Source organism: Copadichromis virginalis, linkage group LG15 (assembly GCF_057382275.1).
Source record: "Copadichromis virginalis isolate Kocher_CV1m ecotype Utaka linkage group LG15, C_Virginalis_male_GT1.1, whole genome shotgun sequence".
NCBI classification, from domain to species: Eukaryota; Metazoa; Chordata; class Actinopteri; order Cichliformes; family Cichlidae; genus Copadichromis; species Copadichromis virginalis.
The window spans coordinates 26,439,781-26,450,695 of record NC_140632.1 but is presented as its reverse complement, the minus strand read 5'-3'; the positions used below and the strand labels follow the sequence as shown (position 1 = coordinate 26,450,695).

The 10,915-nt window shown below is 43.0% G+C and overlaps 1 protein-coding gene across 1 annotated transcript; it reads left to right on the top strand.

The window, feature by feature from the left end:
* The first annotated feature begins 3,002 nt into the window (after nucleotides 1-3,002).
* Nucleotides 3,003-10,641, top strand: cpsf3 (cleavage and polyadenylation specific factor 3). The gene is made up of 18 exons (XM_085432714.1): nucleotides 3,003-3,201; nucleotides 3,623-3,686; nucleotides 3,770-3,867; nucleotides 3,965-4,093; nucleotides 4,398-4,575; nucleotides 5,051-5,140; nucleotides 5,896-6,046; nucleotides 6,130-6,305; nucleotides 6,384-6,542; nucleotides 6,881-7,027; nucleotides 7,326-7,478; nucleotides 7,561-7,669; nucleotides 7,767-7,865; nucleotides 8,236-8,330; nucleotides 8,677-8,764; nucleotides 8,850-8,916; nucleotides 9,071-9,167; nucleotides 10,428-10,641. Exons 1-18 carry the CDS (start codon nucleotides 3,131-3,133, stop codon nucleotides 10,515-10,517), a joined length of 2,061 nt encoding a protein of 686 aa, XP_085288840.1. The 5' UTR covers nucleotides 3,003-3,130; the 3' UTR covers nucleotides 10,518-10,641.
* Nucleotides 10,642-10,915: the final 274 nt, after the last annotated feature.

Genomic DNA, 10,915 nt, shown 5'->3' with positions numbered 1-10,915 from the left:
GTCCTTGTAAAGCAAATTTTAAAAAATAGGTTAGTGAATTATAGATTAGACTTTTATACTTACTGAATCTTAATGAATTCAGATGATCAATGGATACCCCACACACACACACACACACACACACACACACACACAATGCTGAATTACTTACACCAAACTCCAAAACTCCATGAAAAGGTCCTCGTCCTTCTCTCCAAGGAAAGTGATAAGGCAGCAGATGGCTACTTCTCTGCATGTTTCAATTGTATTGTGCTATTTAAGAAAAAATAAAGTATGAGTATAAAATACATGGGTGACTGCCAACAAAGTTCATTTCAAAGCTACCCAAAGTCTAAATAGTTGTCCTACCTCAAGAAGCATGTCCTTGATCTGCCTGATTCTCACTCCCTTAGCTCCTCCCCTTGATAAAATGACATCCATCAGTTTTGGGGTGCAATGGTCAAGTGTAGCCATTCAAGGCTTACAGTGGTTATTCTCTTGAACTCCTCCTGTATCTGTAGACCACACAAACAGAAGAATTAAACCTTGCAGACTATTAGCTATACTGCATTAATGAATGCTGTAATACATTATTTAAAGAGGATAGATGTGATCTAAGGCTACCCCAAGTTTTGAGGGAACAAAAACAATCTTGGTGAAGACAAGGGAGACTTCCCCACCATAACCGTGGTGTAATCTGTAATGTTTTAGCAACCCTGTTTTTGCAGAGGTTTCGAATTGACACATTGTTCACTCCCAGCCCATTTTGTAAAAAATGTGTCCCAGTTTAACAAAGCACTAATGACCCCAGATTATCACACTATACTAACTGCTTACATAAAGTCTTAATATTAAGTAGATTCACATAGCCTATGCCAGAATAATGCTATTGGAATGACATTAACAATATTTCACACAATCTGATTTTTTTAAAAAAACAAACAAAAACAAAGATAGCTACAGCTCTTAAGATCAAGAACAATACTTACTTTAAGCTGTATCACAATACTAACCAAAATCATTTACAATGTAATATTACGTATAGGTCATGCAAGTTTTATAAAGACATAAAATAGGTGAGCCAGATGGAAAAAAGAAGCCTCTAGGTTATCCCTCTGACAAAACTATTCACAGTTTAAGGCTTCTAATTTTGGTAAAAAGAAAAACAAAATCAGCCTATGGTCGAAATTAGATTGCACTGTGTAGCAAAACTTTAACCACGCTTTTCCTAGCCACAGTTGCACTCTCTAGCTGAAGACTTTTGTCAAATGAAACTTTATAAGTCTTATCCTCTGCTGTGCTAAAGTTTAGAATGGCTAGCATTAGCTACATGTGGTAGTGCAAAGTATTTCCTTATCTGTATGAGCATCACATCATACACAAATCCACTACAGGTGACTAGCACAAATGCTTTGCTTTGGTAGAACTGTTATTTGTAAATGAAATGTTACTTACCTTGAAATGTCTTTTACAAAAGCTTGCACCATGCAACCCAACATGTGTGAATTTGCCCGGGCTAGTTAAGTCGGTAGGGGAGGGAATTTGAAATCAGAAGTTACAGTGGAAAAAAAATAAGTTATCTATTCAATTTCTTTAAGTAATTACAACTTGAATTTTATTTTGAACCCACTAACATTGGGATTTAATTTCAAATTACATATAAAATTAATTTAATGTAATTACCAACATTATTATTTCAACACAACCCAAAAAAATAAAGTTTGCAACTTAGAAGGTCTATCTTAATCAATAAATTAGAATTTTTATGTTGCAGCCATGGATTTAATCAAGTGGTGGTAAAAGGCCTGATGAATTACTTAGTCAAAGAAAGCACTCCTGTTCTGAGATGGACCTGTAAAGCTCTTTGTCAGCGCTGACACGTGAAATAGACTAATAACTGGGAGATGATGAATCGATACACAAGAGAAAACTGACAAGGACACACAGGATGAACAAACTGTGAAAACTAAACGGCATTTAAAAAAAAAACCCAAAAAGGCATTTCCAGGGGAACAAATAGGTTTTGAAATCAATAAAAACAGAAAACATGTCAAAATAAAAAGCTGGTGTAAAACACCAAACCAAGCTGAGGAAAGAACAACGTGGTTCTATAAACAAAGTGGTTCACACAAAAATACTCAAGTTCAGTCTAAACGTTTCCTTTAGTGCATAAAAGAGTTTCTCACTTCGAGACCTGAAAGCAGCTTCGGAGCTGAGGACTTTACTAAGAGCCGAGTTTAACACAAACAGCTTTTCGCTGTGAGCTGTTCGGTGTCCGTTTTTTCCTACATCACTCTTTCTAAACTTCTCAAATCTGTTAAAGTTACTGCATCACTCTATTTATACAAACTCGAATTATCCTGGATCTTTTCAAATTAATAGTCCTATAAAGTCTCGCTGGTCAAAATAACTTTCTTGACAGAGCTTTTATTGTGAAACATTTTTAAGAACTTGTATGAAATTCAAACTGTTTCCACCTTTTATTAGAAAACGATCAATAATATTCATGCCATATCTGTGGCTCTGATGTTCATCCTGATTATTCTAGAAGAAAATCAGTGAGGGGGGAAGCATCAGCGAGCAGAGCAGGATGCATTTTGTCAATGTTTTTATGTAAACCATTTGTTTTTATTTATTTATTATTGTTTTTTAATACCTTGAGTACAAAATATTTAAATACTCAAATATAATACACAAAAACATAGTCATGTATATGATTTTAAATTTAATCAAAGCCAATTTATAGAATGAATTTGTTTAAAGAGTTTTAAAATCTCCTAAATTAAAAGTGCATAGACTTAAAGAGCAAAGATACAAAAACGAAAATAATTTTTGTTTGTAATTATTAGTAGTATATATTTAGTTAATAATTAATTTGAGCATTTATTGATGAATACTATTTATTTATTTGATACATATTAATCTGATTTTTTTTTTAAATATATTAGATTGCTTTAAAGCACACTTCTCCTCCGGGATTCATCGCGGAACAAAAAGTTAGGACTAATGTTACTACACGGAAAGATTTCACTGGGGACCGGAAGTTACATATTAGTAAACCTTGTGGAGCCGCTGTTAATAGCAGGTGGCTAACTAACGGAGTGATGACGGAGTTTGTTTGTTTGTTTTTCGGCGTGTGGAAGTAAACAACATGGCGGCTAAACGTAAACCCGACGCGACGGTTCCGGCGGAGGAGAGCGACCAGCTGCTGATCCGCCCGCTGTGAGTTTAAGGCAACTTCAGCTTCTTTCTGTGTGCGGGCTCCCCCTCCTCACAGAACTACATTCAGAAAATCACTCATTCAGGGTTCATAAATAAACTATAAAACGCGTAAAACACACAACTTAAAAAGGTCCGCGGAAGTTTCCAGTGAAGCGCTTTGATTCAGAACTCATTTAACAACACTTATAATCTGAAAAGATCTCCCTCCCAGCTTCGACACAGCTGATAATTAAATATAAGGTCGTCTGTCAGTGCATATTTAATCTTATGAGTGTAGTCATGTGACTCCAATTCTTTCAGGGTTTTGCTCTTTTACAAATAAAAATTGACTGATTTTTGAATGGAGTTTGGTTTAAAGTGAGTTTGAGCTGGATGTTGGGGTGAGGTGTGGAGTGTGGTTTCAGTGTGTGTCTATGTGCAGGGGGGCCGGTCAGGAGGTGGGACGGTCCTGCATCATCCTGGAGTTCAAAGGAAGAAAGATCATGGTGAGATAGTGAATATGAACCTTCCAGCTGTGAACGTGAAGCCTCAGTGTGTGTAAAGGTCTGTGTCTCTTTGTGTGTGTCAGCTGGACTGTGGGATCCATCCTGGTCTGGAGGGGATGGACGCTCTGCCCTACATTGACCTGATCGACCCAGCTGAGATCGACCTGCTGCTCATCAGCCAGTGAGTTCACAGCCTCCGAGTGGTCACATGACTGCCTGCAGCATGATGATACTGATGTACCGCAGATGTTTATGCTGACTCTTCCTCCTTCCATCAGCTTCCACCTGGACCACTGCGGCGCTCTGCCCTGGTTCCTGCAGAAGACCAGCTTTAAAGGTCGGACGTTCATGACACACGCCACCAAAGCCATCTACCGGTGGTTGCTGTCCGACTACGTCAAAGTCAGGTGAGACTCGCCGGTAGACACGTTGACTCTGAGAATGTTTTTAACGGTTTAATAAGAGTGTGGGCGAATGCTGGTGAGCCTCACTTTTGGGTTACCTCGAACGAGCAAAGGTCAGTGTCAGGTCAGTGATAAGCAGCTTTAAATTAAAATAACAAGACATCCAAAGGAGGGTTATTTTAAACTGGAGTAATGCAAACCTGCTGTAGGAGTTGTGAAGCAGAGGTAAGTGCTGTTTGCCGTCAAAGACGCTGCTGATGAGTTGCTTAGAATCTTTGACGCTTGATTGTCTGAATCGTGTCTGCAGTAACATCTCAGCTGATGACATGCTGTACACGGAGACCGACCTGGAGGACAGCATGGAAAAGATCGAGACCATCAACTTCCACGAGGTGAAGGAGGTGGCTGGCATTAAGTTCTGGTGTTACCACGCCGGCCATGTCCTCGGAGCCGCCATGTTCATGATCGAGATCGCCGGCGTCAAGGTGAGTTCTTCAGACATTGATCCAGCCTCCTCTGAGTGTTTGCGCCTCTGTGGGCGTGTTGCTACATGTACACACTCAGAGTTTTTATGGACATTTAGTTGCAGTTTAAAAACTACAGTTCAGATTCTTTGACCTTTTTTTTAATCACTGCAGCTTGTTAAGAAATAAAGACGCTGCAAGAACTGAAAATAAAGGTGAAATAAGTTCCTGTGACTTCATGTGAATACGATGAGGGCGAGGCTGTCTTAGACACATGATCAGTGGGGTGATGCTTTGTCGCATCGCAGTCGGGTTTTTCTGCGTTAAACAGCAGAGAAAATGTGCTGGTGTGTTCCAAAACTATTGTCTCTCCGGAGGGACCACCTCAGACAGGCACTTTGTTTTTGTGAATGAGTGAGTTTACTGAGGACAGCATGGCCACAGCTGCTAATCGCGCATGGTGTGTGTGTGTGTGTGTGTGTGTGTGTGTGTGTAGCTGTTGTACACAGGTGATTTCTCCCGTCAAGAGGACAGACACCTGATGGCAGCAGAGATCCCAAGCGTGAAGCCGGACATCCTCATCACAGTGAGTGATTCTGAAATCAGAAATCAACTGTTCAAAGTTTATGGCAGCTTTGCTTGATCCGTCGTTCATAATAATCCTCCTTTATCTGATTCTGGGCTGGTTTGTCCTCTTTTAGCTACGCCCAGTTTAAGCCTAATTTCTCCTGATTGGCTGCCTCACAGAATCCACATATGGGTGGAGCATCTCAGTGACATCATCCAGATCCAAGAGTAGAAAAAAAAACTGATATTTTAGAGCAGCCTGAACTTCACAGGGATCAATTTACTTCTGAGGTCATCGTTAGAAACATCGACCACAGAAACGTGACAGAAGAAGAAGAAGAAAGTGTGTACTTTATTGGTCCCCGTGGGGAAAATCCCTCTCTGCATTTAACCCATTCACTCAGTGAAGCAGTGGGCAGCCATTGGGCGCCCGGGGAGCAGTGTGTAGGGACGGTACCTTGCTCAGGGGTACCTCAGGGTAGCTGTTCAGGGGAATCGAACCCCCGACCTTCCGATCATGGGGCCACCACTCTACCTACTGAGCTATCCCTGCCCAGGAAACGGAGTAAAACCATGAATGAGGTGTAACCGCCTCAAATGTCTGTAAGATCTGACATCTCCACATGATCCCGTGTGTGGAGATCACACCCTAAAGGTGAAACCTGGAGCTGCAAACACCTGCTGTTACTACATCATGTGACTGCTAATCTTGATGCAACTGTGATGAATCAGCGAGCCAAGCATACTCAGTAATGTTTCCTGCTCTGCGTTCAGGAGTCGACCTATGGCACTCACATCCACGAGAAGCGTGAGGAGAGGGAGGCTCGTTTCTGCAACACCGTCCACGACATCGTGAACAGGGAGGGCCGCTGCCTGATCCCTGTCTTCGCCCTGGGACGGGCTCAGGAGCTGCTCCTCATCCTCGGTGAGGTCTTCTCTCGGTCTCCTCTGCCCATGAGCCCGGCTCCGACCCTATTGACCTCTGATCTGCTCGTGTTTTTGATCCAGACGAGTACTGGCAGAACCACCCGGAGCTCCACGACATCCCTATCTACTACGCCTCTTCTCTGGCCAGGAAGTGCATGGCTGTGTACCAGACCTACATCAACGCCATGAACGACAAGATCCGCAAGGCTATCAACATCAACAACCCCTTTGTCTTCAAGCACATCAGCAACCTCAAGGTCAGTGAATGCAGTCCGTGGGTTGTCAGTTGGCTCATATCATTATACATGCAGGATTTTTACATGTGTGTGTTTCAGAGCATGGACCACTTCGATGACATCGGTCCCAGCGTGGTGATGGCATCTCCTGGTATGATGCAGAGTGGCCTGTCCAGAGAGCTGTTTGAGAGCTGGTGCACCGACCGCAGGAATGGCGTCATCATCGCCGGATACTGCGTGGAGGGGACGCTCGCCAAGGTGAGGTCAGCTTGGACTATTTTAACTGTGGAGTCAGGAAACTGCCCTGAAGGACAAACCTGAGTGAGCCTGCTTCTGAGGCTTTTCCAACATTTTCCCGTTTCTGAGTGGAAAATGTTTCCTGAGAGTCTGATTTTCTTTTCGGGGAGTGGCGGAAAGCCCAGACCTGCAGATCTGCTCTGATTTAAACCGTCTGTGTCAGGGTTTAGGCATTAATAATAAGGCAACAGTGCCCCCATCAGGCCAGAGTGAAAATGACACAATCATTTAAAGCCTTCAGAGAGCCGAGTTTCTTTCCTGATTCCTTCGAGGTCTAACGGTTTGTCTGCGTTTCTCAGCACATCATGACAGAGCCCGACGAGATCACCACCATGTCGGGTCAGAAGCTTCCTCTGAAGATGTCGGTGGACTACATCTCCTTCTCAGCTCACACAGACTACCAACAGACCAGCGAGTTCATCAGAGCTCTCAAGCCTCCTCATGTGGTAATCAGATTTATTCACTCACTCTCAGCTTATCAGTAAACAGATGACAGCGTTTCAAAAGTGCTAAAATTGTAGCAGCTGTATAATTGTTAATCATGACTCAGTCCAATCGCTCAGCAGAGCAGAGATCATCTAATGAGAGTAAGACGTCTGTGCGCTGTGGACCTTCGCATGCAGCTTCAGTCCTGGACCTGGAGTTTTTCTTTGTTGCTCTACTGACTGAAACTGTGCACAGCACTCGGTCTGATGTCGGGAACAGGTGAGTTTAGTTTAACGTGTGCTGATCCTGGGTCTGCAGATTCTCGTCCACGGCGAGCAGAACGAGATGGCGCGTCTGAAGGCGGCGTTGATCCGCGAGTACGAGGACAACGATGAGGTCCACATCGAGGTGCACAACCCGAGGAACACCGAGGCCGTCACGCTCAACTTCAGAGGAGAGAAACTGGCCAAGGTCCTCCTGAAAACCATCCGCAGCTTTAAGCGTGTCTCGTTTCACCTTCTGCCACCTTAACTCCCAGCATCCTCTGCTGCAGGTGATGGGCTCCCTTGCCGACAAGAAGTGCATTCAGGGTCAGCGGGTCTCTGGGATTCTCGTCAAACGAAACTTCAACTATCACATCCTGTCGCCCTCCGACCTCTCCAGTCAGTAACTCAGTTTACCTGCACTAATTATTCCAGCCTGATGCTGGTCCCTGAACGCATCGCCTGTTACTTCCTGACATTTGTGCTCTCTGTACAGACTACACTGACCTGTCGATGGGCATGGTGACTCAGACGCAGGCCATCCCATACACCGGACCCATCTCACTGCTGGTCAGCCAGCTGAGAAACCTCGCAGGTAAGAAAGCAGCAAAGCTCACCTGGACTCACCTGACTCGGGTCATCCAGAGTAAAACTTAAGCTGGCTCCTCCCATTACCGGAAGTTTTGTGAGGCGATGCATTAGAAATATTTAATGGGATCTTTGGTCGTGAATTTTTCTGCATGTCAGACTTGATGATACGTGGGCTTAAAAATGTTCATGTTAGTTTCTGAAGGTGTTTCACCTCCATCAGGACGTTTACAGAGAATGATGGAGACAATGTCTTTACAATACAAAGCACCTTGAGGCAACTGTTGTTGTGATTTGGAACTATATAAATAAAAGTGAACTGAAGTTTAATTGAACACGGTCCACAGAGCGTTCATGAGCTGCTCTTTGTGTTTCAGGCGATGTGGAGCAGGTGGAGGGAACTGAGAAAATCACCGTGAGAATCTTTAAGAGCATCACGATGGTTCATGAAGCCAGCATGGTGCTGCTAGAGGTCAGACACACACATACACTACAGCCCATGTGAGCAGAGGTGCTGTGATTTCGTACAGCCTTTGTTGTTCATGGATGCAGCTTCAGTGCTCTGTCTGAAACAAAATGTTCAGATTTATTTCAAACAGGAACTCACTGATTGGAGGAAAATTAATTTTGCTTCATATTTAAGCAGCTGTTGAAGTTTTTTTAATTTCAGATCTTTTGTTTCTTTGTTGTAAATTTGTTTTTTCGTTTTTTTTTTAAAGTGTTACAGATCCAGAATTTTACCAATTAGTTCACTAATTTCTGTTTCATTTTGCCATCATTGAAGTAAGTAAGTGTTTCTTCTTGATTTGTTTCCTCAGTGGATCGCCAATCCGCTCAATGACATGTACGCTGACGCCGTTGCCACTGTCATCCTCGAGGTCCAGTCCAACCCCAACGCCCAGAAGTGTCAGTAAACACAGTACGGCAGTTTGAAGTGCAATGTTTGGGGACAGTGCAGAATCTGTAACATCTGTGTGTTTGTGTGTTTCAGTTGTGGAGGGGAAGAAGGAAAGTTTCGACATGGACGTGTTTGTGGAGAGGCTTGCGCTCATGCTGCAGTGAGTCGCTGCTACACACAGACATGTGCACACACAAACACCACACACACCGACACACACAGACCCAAGAAAGGATTTCATTTCTAACTTAGCATTTTCAAAATTTTCAAAGTAAAAGTCCCCAAGTGGTAGACTAACTTGTATTGTGTTGCAGCGACATGTTTGGGGATGACTGCGTGAATTTCAAAGATGGTAAAAACCTCAGCGTGACCGTGGACGGCGTCACAGCGTCAGTAGACCCAGAGACCAGAGTGAGTATGAGGAGTGGGCAGAGTTAGACCTTCTGACAGAACACAAAACTCTGACCTTTAGCACAGGGGGCTGTGCAGTTTAAGCTGCATTAAGGTCATGTGACATAAATCTGGTGTTAAGGATCATTTTGTTTTAAATCCTCAGACTTCCTGTTACAGAACCCGATCTGTTCATGAAAAACCTGAAAGTATGGGTACTTCCTGTTCCCGCTGCAGGGCTTTATGTTAAGTTTAAACCTCAAAGCATGTAAATAAGAGACGGCGCCTCTGAGATGTCATTGGCTGAAGTTCTGTCAGGCTGCACTCACACAGAGAAATTACCTGACCTTCATGCGACTGAGATCAGCTCTGATCAGTCATTATTACATCATGACGGCATAAAAGTTGTTGGGTTGAGTTGACAGTTGCATGCTCTCTGTTCATGATGACACAGATTAACTGATAAATCAGGGAACATCAAAAGTCTGTGTCCATCTGAAAACCAAAATTCACTTTAACTTCATACATTCAGAGATCTGAAACAGATTCTTCCACAGATAACAAACACAGATCCTCGCCAACCTTGCTTTCATATAGGAACACACCCAGTTAGCAACCACTGGAGTCCCCAGTTGTAAAGACTAGTTAGTTGCACTCAGACCGATTGCAACTCATTGACAAACTGGCTTTCTACTAAATCTGATGCTTATCATTTGTAAACCTTAAGCAGTCTGTGTGATTGCAATGACTCTGACCTCCCAGCAGGCAGCTGTGCAGTTTCCATGAGACTGAAAGTCAGCTGCTGAACAGGAAGAAAACTTCAGTGCAACTGATTTTTTTTATTTTCTCTGGAGTCCAAAATGTGTGAGGAATTGGGGGGGGGGGATGTGTAGCACACACGTGATTTTTTTCTGTCTGTGTTCAGACAGCAGTATTGAGTGAATGCTTCATGATACCGTGATACACAAAATATCCCTGTAAAGCTCGCCTTCTCTCATTTCAAAAGCCCCTTGAATTTTCTTTCTAACACACACAGTAACATTTAAAGAGCGCCTGTAAGGTAAAGCCTGTAAAGGGCTAAACTGAACTCAGACTTGCTCAAGCTTATTTTCTCAGACTACTATACAGTCACAGTCAGTGCTACTGAGTTTAACTTACAGTTGCTTCCTGGTTATGTGTGAAATTAATAGTTTCACATATGTTATTTATGCAAGTATTTTGTTTGTTTCTGTAGAAAATGATGTAATACCCTTTATTTGACCTCTGTGTGTTACTCTGCAGTTGGTGTCATGCGCAGAGGACGAGACTCTAAGGGAGATGATAGAAGTCGCTGTCCATCGGCTCCATGACGCCCTAAGCCCTGCTTTCTGACAGGCCACAGTGATGTCACAGGGGATGCTTTTGTACCTCCAGGAGATGCTTTTGTACCGATTTCCTATAAAAATGAATGCTTCTTTTTTTTAATGTGTAAAATAAACTTCAGTTGAGTTTCTCAGTCTGTTTCCTTTAGACCATCAAAGCCTCCGATGGCCGCTTTAAAAAGGTTTACACTTATTTCAGTCATGCTGGCTTATTCTGGATACATAAAACATCATCTCCAATGGTGTTCTGCAGATCTGTTAGCTGTAGCTTCACAGCCTCAGACACTGACTGTATGTAACAGATGGACATTTGTAGACCACATTTGTAGACCACATTTGAACAAGAGGGTGGAGTGCTAGGTGATCAGCTATTCCACAGGCACAGATACCTGCTAATTAGTGCAGTAT

What these genes read in the sequence shown, in the direction of transcription:
- cpsf3 (XM_085432714.1), top strand. Translation starts at nt 3,131, where the DNA reads ATGGCGGCTAAACGTAAACCCGACGCGACGGTTCCGGCGGAGGAGAGC. An exon ending in TCAAAGGAAGAAAGATCATG is followed by an intron (nt 3,687 to 3,769) that starts GTGAGATAGTGA and finishes TGTGTGTGTCAG; the next exon opens with CTGGACTGTGGGATCCATCC. An exon ending in AGCCGGACATCCTCATCACA is followed by an intron (nt 5,141 to 5,895) that starts GTGAGTGATTCT and finishes CTCTGCGTTCAG; the next exon opens with GAGTCGACCTATGGCACTCA.